Below are 21,131 nucleotides of genomic sequence, written 5' to 3' on the forward strand. Positions count from 1 at the left end.
TACTGTATTTTCTATTGTTTAAAATCTAAAAAATCTCCACTCATGTTGACACTGTGACATGTATAAGCATCTTTAACATTCCTATTCCATGTTTTTTTTATTCAAAATTATCTTATATTTCAACGAAATAATCATTAAGTGAGCTGCTACATTTTTTAAGTAAGTTCGGCTTATACTTTTCATTTGTTTAAAGTATGACTAGAGGAAGCCAGTAACATGCTTGACGTATGTGTGTGTAAGATTTTAATGAAAAGAAATGAACACATTTAGAAGAGAATTCAACATTTTCGTATTTCTACAAATAGAAAAACATATTTCACAAAAAAGCCTTCCAGTTATCAAAGAGGTACTGGTGTTCCATCTATTTCATGACACGTGATTTTATCACCAGCTGCATTTCTATCACGGAACGGTGTTATTAGAAAGTGGAATCTCTGAAAAAAGAAAAATAAAAATTTTAAGTGAATATTTATCATTACCTAAAATATTATAATTTTACATTATCAAGATTTAAGACATTTTAAAATTGTTTTGACGTTTTATCAATTCAAGTTATGTACAATTCGGTAATATAAAATAACTTAAATGTTAATAATTTTTCATTTCTGAGAGTTTAGGTATTATATTACTATGTTGTTCTGAAAGTCTCTTTAGTTTCATCAGATTAAGGTAGTTACAATAAATAACTTCAACCTTAATAGTTTTACATTGCTAAGAATTTAAAATTTTTATTATTATGTTGTTCCAAAAGTCTCCTTAGTTCCGTCAATTTAAGATACATATGAATTGGTACTAATATGGTATCATAAATCTTGAAAATTTTACGTTACCAAGATTTAAGATAGTATATATTATACAGATAGTTATCAAAATGGTGGAAACACCTGTGAATAAAAATGACATTTTTGACTGTGCTTCGTACGTAATAAAAAATAAAACTAGATATGTTTTTTTTTTTTTCTATAAATAGCAATGTACATATTCTGGTAGTATAGGGTAGATTAACTGAAGTTCTGGACGTCTTGGATTTTTTTCAAGCGCGTGAAATATCGGACCTCTCAAATTTTAAAAGAGGACAAATTGTTGCAGCGCGTCTAGCTGAAGCAAGTGTAACTGAAACATCTCGACTTTTTGGTGTTTCTAGAGGCACAGTATCTAAAGTCATGACAGCATACACGCAGCGTGGTAAGACAAGCACGGCAAAGCAAAATAGTGGACTCAAAGAGAAGCTTAAGTGAAAGAAAACGACGGTATTAAAGAGGATTGTAATGACTAAAAAGCGAACAATATCAGCAAAAATGACCAGAGAACTCAATTACCATCTGGATTCACCAGTGTGAGTGATTCGAGTCAGAAGGCACCTTTATCGATAGAACATTTATGGCAGAGTATTGATTCCCAACGCACTTGTCACCGAGTGTTTCCATTATTTTGGTAACTACCTGTACATTAGGCTTTTTTATTGCATAAACTTAATTCGTTTTCCCTTCTCTTTTCTTTCAAACTTCAGTTTAAGATGTGTACGAAGTTATTATTTTTTTACTTCACAAGATTTTTAATGAAATTAATAATGATTACTCGAAGCAATTTGTGAAATGATAGTTAATGTAGACATTTTTTTAAAAACTTGGCACGCTTTTGAGCAGCCGAAGATTCGTGAAATCAGGCATCCATCTTGTTATAAGCAGTGCTGTGGAGTCGGAGTCCGACTGATTTTGGGGTAAAGCAGTCGGAGTCTTTAGAGAACATGCCGACTCCGACTCTGGGCTTCTTTTTTTCTTTCCTTTTCACTGACTCTCCTTGCATTTTTTAAAAACTGACTACCAATTGGTTCTATTACATGTATAAAAAGATACTAATGAGAAAATAACTGCCATTATGGCAATCAACTAGCTTGAGTGCTAACCGAACTTTTTGTAGCTGTCCCCTACTTTGCTTGCTTTTCAACTTAACTAATAGCAACTGTCAGTAAACGGTTTTGTTGCCTAACATTTTCAAGTAATCACTTTTAAATAAAAATAGAAATATAGTGTTTTGTTCGATCTCATTTACAAAATAGTAAAAGAAACGTAACAAATTAGTAAGTCGAAGCCCGTAGCTAAGGTTGAAACGTTTAAGGGTGATCGGCAAATTCAAAGAGGTTCTGGCGCGAAAGTACGAATCCAAAAGATTCGATGAATAATCTTATGTTTTTTTCTTTATTAAGACTATTTCTATAAGCTTGGTTCTCACAAAGTGTGTAACAAAATAAGTGTAAATGATTTCTTGATTACTACACTCAATAATTGCAGTTAATCTTAAAATCATATTAAGGTTAATTCTAAAGCAGCTATTAAAATTTAAATTAAAAATTTAGCGAAGAAGAAATATAGATATAGTAAAAACTATTCGTACAAATTTGTATACCGCCGCATTTTGTGTAAAATTAGCTCCTGACGTATATATGCCCTATTTTCGTTGAAATTTTATTGATGAAATATAATTTAAAATATATTCGCAAAAATTTTCAGAATTAAAATACTTTTATTTTTTATAAACTCTGAAATTAACTTTGGGTGTCATCTAGCAGATGGGTGTCACCCGGGGCAAACCACCCCCTCTCAAGAACTTGGATTTAGAAAAAAGCCTCTTTTCTCTCAAGTTACAGCTTTCAAAAATTGAAAGCACACGATTTGATCAATATCTATTTGTTAAACATTAAAGGGGGCAAATTACAGATAATCCTTTTCAAATTTTTTTAAAAAGGAATTTTTAAGTCATCTCACTTTTTAACTCGTAACTATTGGAAAATTTGATTTTTAAATTGAATTTCTAACGTTGTATGCGTCTTGGGTTTACAACAAAAAACAAAGTGCGAAGTTTTCATAAAAAGGAATTAATATTTCAATCTCTGTTAAGAGGTTTTCCCCCTTCCCCTGAAGGGAGAGAGGGAGTTGAAAAAATACAATTAAAATAAAATTTAAAAAATTTTGGAGTCAGAGTTGGAGTCGAAGTCGGGCGTTTCAAAATCCAGGAGTCGGGGTCGGAGTCGGTCATTTTCCTTCCGACACCGTAGCCCTGGTTATAAGATATCTCGTTTTTAGGTTTTATCTCGTTGAGGCATTTTTTTTTTATTTTTATCAATGATTCGGACCATTTGATGATAAATTATTATTATTATTATTATTTTTTTTTTTTTTTTTTTTTTTTTTTTCCAGTTTAAGCCCGATGTTGCTAAGTGTATGCTTAACCAAAAATCATACTTAAATTAAACTGTGAAGTATTTTTCTCCTTAGCCAAAGAACGTATTTTGAAGTGTTATAAAAGATTATGCATTTAAGGGTAAAAGGTTTTCTTTTGAGTTCTTCTTAATATTTTGCCGCAAAATTTACAGATAATTTTTAGTGCTCTAAAAACTAGATTGTTACACTTCGGCAGTACTGTCGGCGACGAGCCAGCATGTCAAATAAGGCAATCAAGTTTAGGCTTCAACGAATTGTGTTAAACATTATTTTTCATGGAGGTAGAATAAGTGAAATTGAATAAATAACAGCAAAAAGGCGTTTTAATTCAAACGAACCAGTTACAGAATTTTCATTTTGAATTAATTTTACACTAGGCTCCAGTATTTAGTTATAAAAACGGCGATGTCAAAAGGGCAACTACAATTCTAGCCTTCTATAAAGAAAATGTTTTTCCCCCCTTGTATTAATGTATTGAGGAGAGATATCGTGAAGAGTAAAAAAAATTAATAATAATAATAATAATATTTAATGAAAATGCTACTTAATAATAACATTAAACTCGCGTGCCTGAGCTCACAGTCGGATGGAAGGGCAAAAGCTATGTTAACAGATTTTTTTGCCACATGTCAATATTTTAATTTTCATAAATTTGGAATAATACTTCAGTGATGTAATTGTTTCAGGGACCAAGACTAAAAGTCATTAATTAAAAAAGGAAAAATTCCAGTGTGAAAATAAATATTCTAAAATGACATAAAGCAGTGATTTAAGCACTTCGGAAATTTGTATTTAAAACAAATGCTTATAAGCTCATTGACTGACACGTTTTGAAGATTCCGAAAGCATTGCCGATTGTGTTATTTTTGCAATAGACAATTTATTTGTTTATTTATTTTATTTATTATTGTTATTTTTTTTTCTCCCGATAGTGAATTTTGTGAAAAATCTATTAAAGAAATATATGTATGCTCTTTAGAGAGTAATTATTTCTTTCAAATGTAAAAATTTTAAATTTCGATTAATATAACAGTCGTAATTAGAAGATTGACTCCCAAGTCTTTTGAATTAATAATGTACATAATTTTTTATTATAAAATTTAAGGCATGTCCGAGAAATAGTTTGACGTACGAGAAACAAGAATTAGTAGGTCCAAGGGTCGCATCACCAATCATGGTCTTATCACAAATGTATGAAAATATAATTTTTACAGATCAAATAAATGTCACCCAATCAGCGTGCGCTTGGTAGTGTGAAAGTGTGGTAGTGGTAGTTAACGTGTATGCGTACGCCTCTGGTTTGTTATAAAAGTTTTTTCGGTAGGAAAAAGTATTTTTGACAAACCTATCTCATATCTTAGTACTTGTGTGATAAAACATATTTTAACGAAAAATACAAAATTTTATCTTAGTTCTTTTTGGATCAGATCCCCCCCCCCTCATTTTTAGGTCTTTATTTTTGTTATTTTTTTACGAAAGACTGCTCATTTAAAAGCATTACGATTCCTTTTTCTTTTGTTAATTTAATTAGTATGAGAACATGCGAATTTTCTTTGCAAGATAAAAATGCTCGAAGAAAATAGAAAATATCTGGACTTAACAATAAGCAGTAGTAATACTTTATTCGTCAATTTTAATAAGTAGGCATTTTCAAGCGCACTAAACTAAAGGGAAAAAAGTCCTACTTCTGCGCATGCCACAAAAAGAATCTGTTTTTGTTTCCCTCAAAATTGGTGCATTTACAAGTTTAAAATTGATTTAATAACATCTTCAGTGAGTATTTTCTTGGTCACTGGCAACTACAGAGTTTCAATTGGTTCTTAGAGTATTTCAGAAGACTAAATTAGGTATGCTGCCAAATTGCAACATGGTGCATTTAAGGGTTAAACTTAGTCTCTTTACGATTAAACGCATATTGAAAATTCAAGTTTGTACCAGTATAATACAGTATATTACACTTTTATAGTGGTCGATATGGCTCTGTGACAGAGCCATATCGACCACTACAACCAGACTTAGGACAAATCACTTAAAGGGGATGAGGATTTTTGCGGACGGACAGCGTAGTACACCAACTTTTGTCCTCATTTCCCAGATGACATCCCACTGTCTCGTCAACACATCTTCAGCTGTCCAGCAATCCAGGCCAAACTTTTTAACATCGGTTTAGAAGACCCAGTGTACCTACTCTATACAGATAAGGCTGTCGAAGTTGAAGAGGCTGTATACAACAACTTCGGAGCCATATAAATGCACATTATCATAGACACGACATCAGCATCATCAAATTTTTACCATGATGACTCAAGTGGAAGTAATGCGGTTCATCCTCTTAGTCCTCGCTTTAGGGCGGTCATTCCAAGCTCGTCAGCTTGCGAGATCGAGATTTTCGCTCACGTGATCAGTTGTGATGTAGAAATGTTTCAAAGTAGTATTCTAATCTACTCGAACTTAGCTTGCGGCTAGGTTCGATCAGATTAGAATACTACTTTGCGACATTTCTACGTCACAACCGATCACGTGAGCGAAAATCTCGATCTCGCAAGCTGACGAGCTTGGAATGACCACCCAGATGCCTGAGTTGCACTTAATGAGAATTGAATCAATAAAAGTTAGTGGTTTACCTGTGCCAGTGACCCGGGAGTTCTCACGAGCTTCCAGATCGCCACCAACGGAATGCACAGCACTGAAGACGCAGCCAGCAACATTCCGAAGACGTTAGCCCACACTGGATACTTGTAGTTCTCGTAGGTCAGAGGCTCGTAGCTCACCAGGCCGTAGACTATAATAAGCTGAACCGAAGAAAAGAAACGGTATTCAATCCTTTGTGAAATTTGGGTAAGGACACCGGTAACAGGCAATGATCGAGTAACAGACAGTCATAAGTTTGGATTTAAATAATAAGCCTTTTAGGCAGGTAAAACTGATGTTGCTGCGACCCATGAATACGGTGCAACCATCTAGTGCTATCAGAGTGAATTTTAAATACAAATACAAATACAAAAGTGACGACCAGCCACAGGCTCTGGGCCCAGCTAGACTGGTCCTAGTCAGTTTACAATCCCCAGTGAAGATCGATGGCCCTCTTAAAACTATCTACTCCCGTGCTCATTACCCCCTCTTCCGGTAAGCTGTTCCAAGGTTCCACTACCCTGCTATAATAATAATTTTTCCTAATATCCATGTTAGCCTGAGATTTAAATAGCTTAAAACAATGACCCTTAGTCCTGTTTTCAGTCCCGTAACATCTTTCATTTTAATAAATTTCAACAACTGAATCAAATCCCCTCTGTCTCTTCTTTACTCAAGACTGTACATTTTCAGCCTTCTAAGTCTGGAAACATAGTCTAAGTGAGAAAGTCCATTTATTTGCCTGGTAGCCCGCCTTTGAACCATTTATGTGCCAGTTGGTATTTACAAGGAAGTGGTGGAAAGTTATGAACAGCTACCACAAGGTCAGCTGGTGTTTCATGTTCATTTGAATTTAAAAAGGGTTTAGTTCTAAAAATAAAGAACTTTTGCACATTTTGAAGAGAAAATAGGAATTTTGTCTATTACTCATCCTTTCCTCATCCTGTCTGATACTGGGTATCATCAGATTTTTCTGTGTCTCTTACTGGGGAGTCGGACCTTCTTTCAAATATGAGTAAATAAAATAGAATCAACTAATTCAGTGGATCCAGAAGTAGCCAAACGTTAGATGAGATGTAGTTGCATGAGAGAAAAATAATTTTAAAGTTTAAAAAGAATTAAAATGCTCAGAAAATTGAGTTAACCTGAGATCGATGTATTAAGCATGTCTGTTACTAGTGCCGTTACCCTATATGATGAAAGTTCGTGTTATTTATTGGACAAGTATAAGATAGTCGATTATCCAGATGTCTAGTAAACCAGATCGATCACGAACCATGCATTTTCGTTTCTACATTCTCCGATCTTTTTTAAATATGGGCTACACGTGCACAGTGTATGGGTTACATAAAATAATTTTTAATATGTGTACTTCTATTCAAACAGTTTTTTAAAAAGTTGTTTAAGTTAAAACATTAACCTCTATACTCGCCATTTGTGATACGTGCTATTGAAATCGACAGTGATAGTCCTGTGCCTGAAAAAAGTGAACTATAAACCGTAATTTCAACAACAACAAAAAAAAAAATTTGCCGATTTTTTGGAGTTGTCCAACAATCTGGATTTTTCTTTAACCGGATTTGCCTCAACGCCGACAGGTCCGAATAACCGACGCTCAACTATAAATACAGCGATCTTTTCAAAATAGTTTTACAATAGAAATTCAGTGATAATTCGAGCATATTAGCGGATGTTCAAAGAACACACATCAAGGATGTTCCAAAGAAATATTTATTGTGTATGATTTATATTGCCGTTGGCAGGTAAACTGCAGCATCTACAGAAATTTGATATTTGAAGATACGCTTCAGGAATTCAATACTAACAATTGGGAAATGTTACGGTTAGAGATTTTTTTCGCGCTTTTTTTCCCCGCGAAAACCAAATTAGCAAGCTTGTTCAATAAAGTTAACGTTTAATAGATTTTAAAAAATGTAAAAAAATAAATAAATAAATAAAATAAAATGAACTTTTTTTCAGTTACTGCCATTTTACCTGCCCACTGCAGTATACGTGTATAATCGGCTCCTAATTTCTTGAGATAAATTTTGGAAAAAGTTTTGTTTTCATGCATAAGCCGATCACATTCTCCTGAAGCAGTGGTGCCTGACTTTCGGCCCGCAGGTCATATGCTGCTCACGGAGCTGACCTATGTAAATCGTTGTTACGTTCGACGTTGTGAATCGAGAACTACTCTAAAACCTTCTAAAACAGGGTTGTTCCACCCCTGGTCTAAATGAAAATTATTAAACTATTAATAGAAGGTGCTTCCATTTATCATGTACTGTCTGAGATGAAGTTAAAAACTTTTAGTACTTTTGCTAGATAAAAGAAAAGACGGCCATTATGCAGGTAGCAAATTCTACTCGCTGATGCTAGTGATATATGTAACAACAGTAAAAACTCTTCTTTGGATCAAGGTTTTAGTTCAGTACAAAACTATGAACAAATGTTATGTATTTTTCTTTTCTGCGGATTTTCAAAATCGCTCTTAGAAAAGCCATCTGCTCTTTGGTTAGACATCTGCTCTTTTAAAACTACTGTTTATCATACGGATGCCTCAGTAGCCAAATCGATTACTCCACTTTTAATAAAAATCCTCATTTCTGCTTTAATAGTGCTTTAATTTAATGTGAATTTATAATAAAGTTTTGGTTCAGTACATTTCCGATCCTGCGATGGCAGAAAATGTAACGCGAGGGCCCATTCACTTCTACGGATAACGCTATCTTCTTCATCACTTTTCTCGACTTTTTGTTTTATGGAGTTAATCGATTTGGCAAGTCAAACATCCATATATTGGTCAATATACCTACATCGGCAATAACATCCAGGAAAATGCCACCAAGAGTAACTAAACTGTGTTAAGAAGAAATTACCATTATAAAAAGAGGAGCGATGAAAAGCCAACAGAATTTCCAATAACGACCAATATCGAATCCCAACATCTCCTTGATATCTGCTGAAAATCGTTTAATTCCTAAAAAATAATGCAAGAAGTAAGTCACCTTTCTCAATTTCATTTTCATAAAATTTCAGTATTTATAAACTTATCGTGAAATGATGAGCATTTTTAATTGCAGTTCTGAAAAATTGAAAAGTTTCCATTAATCGCAGTGTAATTCATGCTTTCTCAAGTTAAGTATTGAAATGTGCTCACCATAGATCCAAGAAATTGCAATTGCTTCAAAAAATACGGCAAATAAAATTGAATAACCAGCAGAATATCTGTCCAACAGTTGAACGACATATGCACCGCCCTGTAAAAAGATTGAAAAGGGATGTCAAAATACAAAAGGTGCGCAATGAATTGTTCATAACTGGAAGCAGAAATAAAAATTAAAAGTCATAAAAAGAAAGTTATGTGAAATCAGAAAATTGCCGTTTCGTCATCTGCTCATTTACCTTTGGGGATTTTGGATTTTAGATTTTGCTGTAGAGCCCCAAATTTAATTAACATTTTTGTTAAAGCTTCCTTTTTTGGACTAGTCAAGAAATCCCTTTCGTTATCCGAATTTCGTTGACGAGTATTTGCTTATTTTAACTCTCTTTTCATTACTTGTACTTTTAATTAAACTAGGGGCTATTCATAAAAAATGTCCCTTTTTTTCAAATTAATTGAGTGTCACACTTCGCCCCCCCCCCCTTCTTCGTCAAAATGTCATACTGTTTTTCATACGCATATAGTTATAAAAAAATGCGTGATGTCACTCTTCTTGTTTCCCCTCCCTCTCCCTTGTCACGAACTGTCACAATGTTACGAGCCTCCCTTCCCTCTTAAAGTGTGACATCATTTGGGGATAGCCCCTATTGTTTATAGGGTATTTTGTTTTTCATATTTTACTACTTAACTTTTGATCTGGGCTTCATATCTAACTAAAAAAAGTGCAGAAGCCCTATAGTCTTCAGACCTTGTTTTCGTACATAAATAATCCAAAGCTCGTCTTAAGTGTGAAACAAGGAACGCCAAGCTTTTCAATCATAAACCCTTAAACATTAGCTACTTCTCTTATCGACCTCCCACCTAATTTAAAAATTAAAAAAAAAAAACGTTAGAAAGAAGGGGAGGATCCCTATATGTTATTTAAGCGATTCGTTTTATTTTGAAAACATTAAGTTTTTACGTAAATCAATGAGAAGGACGCTTGGAAGATTAACAATGTTTGCCTTGAAACTTGCTATATAGGGTAACGGCACCAGTAACAGACCAGGGTCCATTAACAGACAGTCGTAAGTTTGGATTTAAATAATAAGAATTTTAGGCGGGTGAAAATGATGTTGCTGTGGCCCATGAATACGGTGCAACCATCTAGTGTCATCAGAGTGTATTTTATGAGTCAGTTGGTATTGACAAGGCCGTGGTGGAAGGTTATGAACAGCCACCACGAGGTATGCAAGTGTTTCACGTTCATTTGAATTTAATAAGGTATTAGATTTTAAAAATAAAGAATTTTTGCACATTTTGAAGAGAAAAGAGGAATTCTGTCCATTATTTATCCTATCTGTTACTGGGTATCATCAGAATTGTCGTTGTCTGTTACTAGAACGGACTGTTTTTCGAAATTGAGCAAATAAAAATAGAATTAACTAATTCAGAGGATCCAGTAGCAGCCAAACGTTAGATGAGATGTAGTTGCATGAGAGAAAAATTGTTTTAAAAGTCTAAATACATTAAAAGGCTCAGAAAATTGAGTTAACGAGAACCATGTCTTAAGCATGTCTGTTACTGAAACCGTTACTCTAGTTTCAATCTTAAGTCGCCTTCAATTTATTCCCCTGATTTAGTAAAATAGAATTAACGTAACCGAAACTAGATTGAACTATATACAAGCTTGGAGAATTAAAAGATTAAATATTAGAATTAATTAATTAGAAAGAGAAATATAGCATTGCAAGGCCTTTAATATTTTTGTTTAATATATATTTTCGCGCGCGTTTAGTAATAGTTAAATGATCGAAGAATTAATTCTTGTACACTAGGGAATTCAAAAACGTCTTCGGACCAAAAGTCGTACTTATTGAATTGCGGTTGCTAAATTTGTTATTGAATACCATTGGTAATCACCGACCTCTACAAGACGTCCTAAAGCGGATCAGCCCCTAATTATATCCACTTCGATAACCCCTGGTGTAAAAAATCGCAGAAAATTAAAATTGCTGGGCGGAGGAATGGCGAAAACTAAAAAGCTGAAAACACAAATCTGAAAATTTTGAAAAAAATGTTTCTAGCTATATTTAAATAATTTACGAAATTGCGCTGTAGTTATCTGCGATAGTAAAACCGGCAGCTGCACGTTTGATTAGCTAAGAAAATTATATTACTGTGTTAGAAGGAAACACAGATCTTAAATTTCTTCAAATAAGTGGAATTTTTCGCAAAATTGAAAATACAAAATTTTTATTCTCCAGGAAATCCATAATAAACAGAAACACAACGAAAGGCGAAAAAGTTGCAACCCTGGTCCTAAATTCAACGATATATATATATATATATATATATATATTTATTTATTTATTTAGTCAAGTTAATTCTATTTCATAAGTTAGGTTGAAATCTTGGAATTTATAAAACATTACCTGAGTACAGCTGGGTAAACCAACAAGGAAATATAAAGAAAAGAGAGCAGCTACAAAAAGCTCTCGGTGATTTCTTATTGTTGGATATTCATCACTCAATGCTGTGATGATAGCTTCGGAACCTCCAAACTGAAAAACCAAAGAACAAATTATGTTTTAAGACCTAAAATCAAGGTTAGTATCATTGGTTTTCAGGATTTTAAAATGTAATCATGAAGTAAACAATGGGGTTGTTTCCTTCAGTCAAAAGTACTACTTTTGGTCACTAAAGTTGATAGAATGTGCAAAATAAATAAATAAATAAATAAATGAATAAAAAATAATAACATGGTCTCAGAAAATACTTTTATTTTCCCAACAGTTATTTTTTAATTAATTTTTTTAAATGCCCAATTTTTCAAACAAGACGTGGTCTTTATGACGTCGCAAATGATGTACTTTTAGCGTATCTGTCTGCCGCGATTCCACGTTATGATAATCAAGAAGCGAATGAAAATTACGCTCTACGCTTGCTATCAACCCTATCGTTGCCAATACACTTGAGTAAAGATGCGAATTAAATATTTTTCTCTGTGAATGGCAACGCTAATGGCATTTCATCATTTGTAATGTCATTGGTAGAAGCGTAAACAATAAAAGCGCACCGATTTAATTATTTTTTTAAAAATATTAAACTTAATCAAATTATTTAAAAAATAGTCAGATCCTATGTTTTTAAACATGCTCTTTCAGAAAAAAAATACTTTTAAAATTTTGGAAACGACCCCATTCACAAAATTTTATGTGTTATGGAATTTCCAAGAGACAGAAACCTTGAACTTTTAAATAGATGATTTAAAACGAAAAACTTTAAAATATTGTCTTTGGCTTTGAAGTTCTGCTCAAACAATGAGAAAAGTGCTTTTAAAACACATAGTTTGATTTAGGTACGGTTTATGGTCAAACAACCGCTTGGTAACTCGGGCTTGACCGAAAAACGAGCTGATATGTGCATCACATGACTTCCTTTTACTCTAATTTAATGTCATTTCTAGGGCTCGACCGATGGCATTTTTTGGCCGATGGGCCGATGCCGATTGTTAGCCGATTGTTCAAAGATGGCCGATGGCCGATTGTTTTCCTCCAAATGGCCGATTGCCGATGGCCGATGGCAAAAAAAAAAAAAATCAAACAGAAATAAATTGATAAGATTGTCAGGGATTTAAAGGATGATTGATTCATTTCACTTTACTTCCTTTCTACGAATAAGAAATTGTAATCACAAAAAAAAAAAATCAGATTTTAACCTAAATTTCTATTTTACGATTACCCAATTAAACTTCACAAGTTTTACCGGCACATCTGTATATGCATATGTACCTAAGAACATATAGATGACCGAAATATCCATTTTGAACGCCTCCTCAGTTAATTATCGCAAATTCTCTTGTGATGTCTTCATGCGCGTAAACTTGCATCACTCAAAAACGTTATGAAATAGTAAGTTGAAAACTCATACGTACGTAGTATGATTTAAAAGTTCGAGGACAAGTTGTTTAAAACCTTATCCTAATAGTTCACATTACTGAAGCACATCTATCTACAAAATAGTCACCTTGAACGACTATGCACCAGGCCAACGTTCATATAGCCTTAGAAGCACTCCTGGAAGACATTTTTCGCAACCTCCTGTAAGCACCTCTTGTCTTGTACTGCTGCTTTAACTTCATCGTGAGGAAGAAGGAAACTTTCATGTTGAGGAAGCAAGGTTCGATTTGTCAATACTCTGATATGACAAAGAAATAACATAACGTTTCGTCGGACTTAGCTCCGTGTGACTTTTACCTGTTCCCAGCAAAAAAAAAAAACATTTGCATGGACACCGCTTTCTTCCTTCAGGGGAAGATAAAGCTGCATCATAGAAGGTAGCGAAAAATGGCTTCCAGGAGTGTTTCCAAACGTTATATGAACACTGGCAGAAGTACATAGTCCCTCAAAGTGACCTTTTGAAGGTGGATGTGCTTCGATAATGCGAACTGTTCTGGGTAAAGTTTTATACAGCTTGTCCCCGAACTTTTGGGTCGTACTGCGTTCAATCTGTATAGGGTGTAGTTATGCTTCTCCTTTTTTGACTGCTGTATGATGAAAGAGAAAGAACAACAGCCAAAAAAAAAAAAGAAAGAAAGAAAAGGAAGAAAAACAAAGAGACTGTTTAATAACCAATTAATTTTTTTTTTAAATTGAACATATAACTAAGATTTCAGTAATATTGTAATAATGCATGGATTTAGGTACACTAAACATAGTTAAAAAACATTAAACTATGTTGTTTAATCATTCAAAAAAAAACATTAAGAATAAAACTATGAAACCGTCCACAAATTATGCAATTAAAGTGGAAAGATTGCACGTAGACATTTTTAGTCATCAAATTAAACAAAAAAGGTAACAGATAAATTGCAATATTAAATCATAATAGGAATATTTTTATACTTATTTAAAATTTATGAATAGAAAAGTTTCCATTTTTCCTAAAAGCTATAACAGTGACATAAATTTTGCTGAAAAAAGAAATAGTTATTAAAAGAGTGAAGTTCTTAAAACGCAGCTACAACAAACTCAATATTTACATCAAGTTAATAACTGAACACATATACTACTTGATCTGATGTTTGCACACATAATATTGAACCATTTGATTGTTTGATCTTTTATGAAGCTTTACAAACAAGTTCAAATAATTATTATTTTTTTTTTAATTTAACAACAATTTTCTGAAATTTAAAAAATTGCATAATAGAAAATTCTTGAAACTTTTCTATAAAAACGAAAAAACCTTATTCATTGATTTTATATAAATACATCAAAATCGTATAACTTACAACAGAAAAAAAATCGATCGCTATTAATAATGCAAAAAAGATGGCGCATTACGAAATATAGATGAAACAAATATGAGAAATACGCAAAATTACATTTCTTGACCAAAATAAATAATCGCTTTTTTTTAGTACAGATCCGCGACCACCAACGCCTCGGAAGAATTTCTGAATCTACTTCAGCACTTCCGAAAAAAAATTCAAAAATCTCTTTGATTTCCGAATTATGTCACCATTCAAAACGTCTTTAATCAATTTCTTACGTTAATGCTCTAAATTCTTTCTAAACAATAGATAAAGTTTGAAAGAAAAAAATCTCTAATTTTATGAATGGTGTTAGTTTTAAACAACTCAGAAGTATAACTACAGTTTAATTTTAGAAATTGAGGGAGTGGGAGGAAAGGCATGCAAGTGTTCTCGGAAGTTCAAGAAATAGTCGTAAAAAATAGAGTTCAAAATCATTACAAACATTGAGCAGAAAAAAACCTTTCAAAACTTGCACCCGAGTTTGTTTTGACGTGCAGTGGCGGATTTAAAATATAGCAAATGTTACAATTGCGCGAGAGGCCGTAGGAGTTACAAAAATGCTTATGATAAATGTTTTACAACTTCTGTGATAGAGAAATAGGGCCCCAAACTTGTAACTCCGCCGAAGCGATACAGAAAAGACTGCATTACTGTGATTCATATTACAAATATCGAAAAATTAAAAATTACCGTCGGTTCAACGGGAATGTAACAAAATGACACAAAAACCGGTTGCGCCATCTCATATTTGTTTGCATGGTCTCCAATTCGGTAATATATCACCAAATGATCGTTAATATGAGACGCTATATTAGTTTTGCATTGAAATAAGTAATTAATAGCCAAAAAAATGAGTAAACAGGCTTTTCAGAACACCCGATTGAAAACAAAAAGGGAAGTGCACAACTAGAACGTACGCACACCCCATATGCAAAACTTGATCCTTCTACAGCTTACCATTTTTGAGTTATTACTTATGAGATATACATACGTACATCCAGCTGCTAGAAACAACGCAATAATTAACTTGTTTGGTACCTGAATGCAGTATTAAAAACTCATTCAGGGTTGACTAAAATAGAAATTCATACTGAAACTTAAGTAAACAATTTTATATGAAAACAATAACTCCCTTTACTTTGTATTAAAAAATAAAACAGCAAAGCTCCTTTATTTTCATAACATCGGCCAATTCCATCGGCTTTTCGATGTTTTTTAAGGCCGATGGGCCGATGTTTCCTGCAAGTTAGCATCGGCCGCCGATGCCGATGCCGATGGCTAAATTGTTGAACCATCGGTCGAGTCCTAGTCATTTCCCTATTATTGGTATTTTTAATGTGATACAATAGTTTACTCTCTAATTATCACCAACAGTGGGCAAATTGAAACCAGTTTTTTTTTTCATCGCCAAATTCGTCGCCAAGTTACCGAAAAAACTTGGCGACCAAAATACTGGCGATATATCGCCAAGTGTCCACCACTTGAGTTTACATCGAAATTAACAATAATTTCCCCTCAAAAAGGGGGGAAAGACCCCTTTAGAAACCGAATGCAACCAAAAAGGGAGGTGCACAACTAGACCCCACTAGGAGTTTACGTACCGAATTTCACCTTTCTAGGACATGCCCTGCTTCAGTTATGCGACATACATACGCACATCCGCACATATGTACATACAGACGTCACGAGAAATCTCGTTGTAATTAACTCGGGAATAGTCAAAATGGATATTTCTCGTGTCTATACGTTCGTAGGCACTTATCCACGTGTGGTCGAGTCGAAAAAAAAAACCTCAACATTCTTCGGGGGTGAGTAAAATAGAAATTAAGGTCAATCTTTGAGTGAAAATTTTTTCGCGAATACAATACTTCCTTTTTTGTAGAAAAAATTAAAAACAACAAATAATTTACCGTCAAATGTCCCGAATCATTGATAAAAACTGTAAACATGCCTTTCTATTTAAGTATGAGTAAAAATAATTCGTATACAATTAAAAGAAGTGAGCTCTAAACAAAAAAAAAAGAATCCTACATTTGCGAATTCCGAAAAACAGAAATATATTTTGATTTTCCATCAAGTTGGTGTGTTTATAAGTTTAAAATTGATTTAATAGCATCTTTAGTGAGTATTTTCTTGACATCTACAGAGTTTCAATTTGTTCTTATAGTATTTTAGAAGACCTAATTGGGTATGTTGCCAAATGGCAACACGATGCATTTAAGGAATTATCACAGCAGCACGTTTTAACTATGTATAATCAATCTCCTGCATGCAGATACATATAGCTAAAAGTTTCTTGTTTTGGAATTAATTTCATTTTTCTTACATATGAAGCCTACTTCAAGCACAGAAATTGCTGCAATTCCGGAGTTAAATACTTTTAGCTGTCAAAACTTGAGAAACTAGATTCTCTTTATCTTTCGCGCTGTCTTATCCTCCACTTTTAAAGTATTTGCCACAATAGAAAAATCAAGTTTCTTAAGGAAAAGATATGGGATACAATAAAAGCACATGGAAAGCTCTTACTTTTAGTTCTGAAAATTCAATAACAATATTGGATATAACCTCACATAAAGATTTTGCAAGAAATTTCTACTTTGATTGAATCTCTTTCTATGGAATCTTCTCTTTTATCAGATTGAAAAAAAAAACTATATGTACAACGTAAAGAATTCTTTCGAAACAGTTTTTAACTTTGTAAAATGTATTTCATTTTACAAAATGTATTTCATTTTACAAAAGTTAAAATGCATTTACAATATAGAAAGTTTCGGTTGAAATTGTTAAGATTTAAGACATGTATTTTAGAATTGGTTAGAAAGTTTTTTCTTTTTTTCAGTTCATAAAATTCTATAGAAAGTTAACTATTTTGCGAATAGTTTCATCTGTACGCTCTGCAAAACAAATTCTCTACTATGCCACAAAACGGGGTTTTTTTTTTCTTTTCAAATATCAACATTAAATGCGTTGTTCTTTTACAAAATGCATTACAAAAGTAATCGGAAACTTCCTGCACTTTAGTTATTTAGATTATTTTGTATTTAGTTATGAGATTCTTTGAAATTCTATTGACACATTATTCAACATTTTATCACTTCGTCTATCTTCTGAGATCGACTTAACTGTTTTAAGAACATTTTGAAATATCGTTGCCTAATGTCTTTTTAAATCTAATACTGTCTATTTCATAAACGCTGAGATGTTAAATAATTTTTCTATAAAAAGTTTTTAATTAAATGAACATGTTTGTTAAGAGAATACATTTTATTCTTTCAAAGGCTTTAAGGAAAAAAATGAAAGTTTCAAGCTCAATCTAATTGACATTGACATTTTCAATATGCAAATCTTTTGCAATATGAATGACCAATTGAAAGGTAAGCGTTATAAATATGGCTTAAGAATTTTTAATGTGCGTTAAAATCCCATCCATTTAACTTTCACATTGACGTCAATAAATGACTTTTTATGAAACTGCACCGTAATGTATCATTCAAGTCTACAATATTTGCAATGCCACATAGATTTACAGCGATTTTTTTTTTTTTGGGTCAAAGTAAAAAAAAAAAAAAAAAAACGAGCTGATGTGAGCCTCACATGACTTCCTTTCGCTCCAATGTAATGTCATTTTCCCGTTATTGGCAATTTAATGTGATTCAATAGTTTAGTCTCTAAATATCACCAACAGTGGCCAAATTGAAACCTGATTTTAAAAAAAATTTAAAAAATTGCCAAATTTGTCGCCAATTTGATGACAAAACTTGGTGACCAAAATACTGGCGATATATCACCAAGTGTCCACCAAATTGTAACACCACTTGAGTTTACATCGAAATTAACAATGATTCCCCCCAAAAAGGGGCAAAAGACCCTTTTAGAAACACCTGAATGCAACCAAAAGGGGAGGTGCACAACTAGACCTCACTAGGACTCTACGTACTAAATTTCAACTTTCTAGGACATACCGTTCTTGAGCTATTCGACATACATACGCACATACGTAAATACGGACGTCACGAGAAAAGTTGTTGTAATTAATTCGGGGAATGTCAAAATGGATTTTTCGAGTGTCTATACGTTCTTAGGCACTTATCCGCGTGTGGTCGGGTTGAAAAATAAACTCAACATTAATTCGGGAGTGAGCAAAATGGAAATTAAGGCCGAATTTTGAGTGAAAATTTTTTCGCTAATACAATAGGTACTTCCTTTTTTTGTAAAAGGAAGTAAAAAAACTGCTACATTTCTGAGGATGAAATGGAATATGGCATGGAAATCAGAGACATGAAAGAGTTACTCATTGTAGACTTCCAAACAAATACAAAATTACACAGTAAAACATTTTAAGTTACATATAACAAATTTCAACCTTCTAGGACATACCGTTCTTGTGAGTTATGCGACATACATACGCACATACAGACGTCTTGAGAAAACTCGTTGTAACTAACTCGGGAATCGTCAAAATGGATATTTAGCGTGTCTATACGTTCTTAGGCATATATCCACGTGTGGTCGAGTCGAAAAAAAAACTTAAAATTCATTCGGGGGTGAGCAAAATGGAAATTTAGGTCGATTTTTTAGTGAAATTTTTTCGCGAATACAATACTTCCTTTTTTACACGCTTTTATTAGCTTCACCTGTATGTATGTATGTATCTTGTAATGGAATCTTGCAGCTCAAATTTCGCCCACTTCCTGCGATCGGATTCTTTTGAAATTTAGCACGCGACCTCAGACCCGATGACAATGCAATATTCTATAATCAAATTAATTAATTAACTCTTTTAATTGTGAGTTTCCTCCAATTTTAATCAATATTTTGGCATAAATCCAACAATGTGAAAAAAGAAAATTTAAAAAAAAATACATTAAAAAATACTCGCAAAAATTATTTAAAAATATCTACAAAAACCTTTAATTTTTCTGCATCAGACAAAATTTGTTCCAATGTTCCAAGGTAATTAGAACACGAAATATAACTGTTTTTAACTAATTTCATGCCAAAATTGAGGTGAGCCTTCAATTGGAAATTTATTGCTGATGAGACCATTGTTGAAAAAAACTTTTATTCAAATACATCTCAAATTTTCAAAGTGATATAAATATGATTTCCGCAAACATACATCGATGACTCACAGTAGCTTCCCATCGGGGTGCCCTTGTCTTAATTTTGAGATATTACCTCGCACTCGTTTCATAAATAATTTCGTCAATTAAGTCCCAATCTGATTCAAATTTTCATATACCGCACAAAAAAAAAAAAAAAAAACTCTACCTGAAAATTCTCCAACATAAGACTAAAAAACAGAAAAATAAAACAATAGTTTAAAAAACTAAAAAAACATGCTTTCGTAGCAAAATGAACTAAAAAGTGAAAAATAATCTTTGGATGATAGTAGTTGACCAATCACTTAATTTTTATGTAATACGAAAAAGCGTGGGGGGGCTTCTTATCAGTTGTCTTGAATTTCTTCCATTTAATGTCCAAGCAAAAATGTAAATAGACAGCACCCCACACTTTTTTGTATTCCATTAAAATTAAGTGATTGGTCAACTACTATCATCCAAAGATTATTTTTCACTTTTTAGTTCATTTTGCTACGAAAGCGTGTTTTTTTAGTTTTTTAAACTATTGTTTTATTTGTAAAAGAAAGTAAAAATAGTGATAATCTTGTATTGCGGTTGTAAAATGTTTGTTTGTCTTACCGAACTGTCTAATCCAAGCGTCAGCAGCATCAGAAAAAACATCACTGACCAAAAAGATGATCCTGGCATAGTGGCTAGAGCTTCAGGATATACAATAAACACCAGTCCGGGCCCTAATATAAAAAAGATGTTGTTAAGTGTAAGATACCAGGTTTGTTACATTTACACGAAGCTTAAAATGCTGCCTCAAGCAAACTAGACATAGACCTGCTAATAATTTTTTTTTTAAAAATTATGTATTTGAATTATTTCTGCATTTTGGATAAAAGCTATATATTTCCGACTGACAAGGAAGTTTATTAAATGCAAAAAATACATAATTAAAAAAACAAGAATATAATTCGTTTTCCGATTTTTTTAATTAAAAATTCCTAATTTATTCAGTTTAGGGAGAAAGCAATTAAAAAAAAGAGAGAAACAGAGAAACCAAGTTTAACAGAAGGAAATACAATTTCGGAAGAAATCAGTTGATATCGAGATCATTTCTTAATTCAAATAGTATATCTAACGAAAATGATTCTGATGCATGCTATGACAAGTGATAAATTATATTTTTAGAGTTTTATCGTTGTAAAAGGCAGCTTCTCCATTAAGTGGAGCGCACTGCATTATTAGAGCCCCCATTGCTCCTTTTACTTATTTCAAATTTCACTTCGAAAGGAATTTATTTTAAGAAGTCTGTCTAAAATTTTAAAATATATGCCGAGAGAGATCTACGTTCATAATTTAATGGGAAACGAATCATTTACTTCAATAACCTTACCACGAAGCATTCATCTTTTAATTGAAGAAACAGACATGTACAATACCTTCTGCAGCAACATCTTTGACTTCCACGTGAGCTTTGTGCGCCATGTAACCGAGTACAGAGAAGATCACGAATCCGGAAAGAAAACTGGTTGCACTGTTTACTGCACTCGTCAATAAAGCATCCCTAGTGATAAATCAAAATAAAAAGCTTATGAGGAATAACTTATCTTTCACTAACCCCTTTCAATAGAACTACGTGTTAGCTTTTATGTTGGTTTTACACTGATTGCGACAGCGACGAAATCTTGGTCGCTTTTTACTTAAGCCATAGACTCGATGTAACTTGCTTTCAAGCCTCCATTAAA

At 33.0% G+C, this 21,131-nt stretch overlaps 1 protein-coding gene across 1 annotated transcript in view; it reads right to left on the reverse strand.

Annotated features, from left to right (window-relative positions):
• Positions 1-236: 236 nt before the first annotated feature.
• LOC129226606 (sodium-dependent dopamine transporter-like) overlaps positions 237-21,131 on the reverse strand; it is a 51,930-nt gene continuing 31,035 nt past the window's right edge. Inside the window, exons 7-13 of the mRNA XM_054861237.1 lie at positions 20,826-20,950; positions 20,017-20,129; positions 11,430-11,558; positions 9,013-9,112; positions 8,732-8,832; positions 5,846-6,013; positions 237-434 (exon numbers count right to left, since the gene is read on the reverse strand). Of these exons, the coding sequence (XP_054717212.1) occupies positions 339-434; positions 5,846-6,013; positions 8,732-8,832; positions 9,013-9,112; positions 11,430-11,558; positions 20,017-20,129; positions 20,826-20,950 (832 nt within the window). The 3' untranslated portion in view covers positions 237-338. The remainder of the gene's footprint in view (positions 435-5,845; positions 6,014-8,731; positions 8,833-9,012; positions 9,113-11,429; positions 11,559-20,016; positions 20,130-20,825; positions 20,951-21,131) is intronic.

This window comes from Uloborus diversus, chromosome 1 (assembly GCF_026930045.1).
Source record: "Uloborus diversus isolate 005 chromosome 1, Udiv.v.3.1, whole genome shotgun sequence".
NCBI classification, from domain to species: domain Eukaryota; kingdom Metazoa; phylum Arthropoda; class Arachnida; order Araneae; family Uloboridae; genus Uloborus; species Uloborus diversus.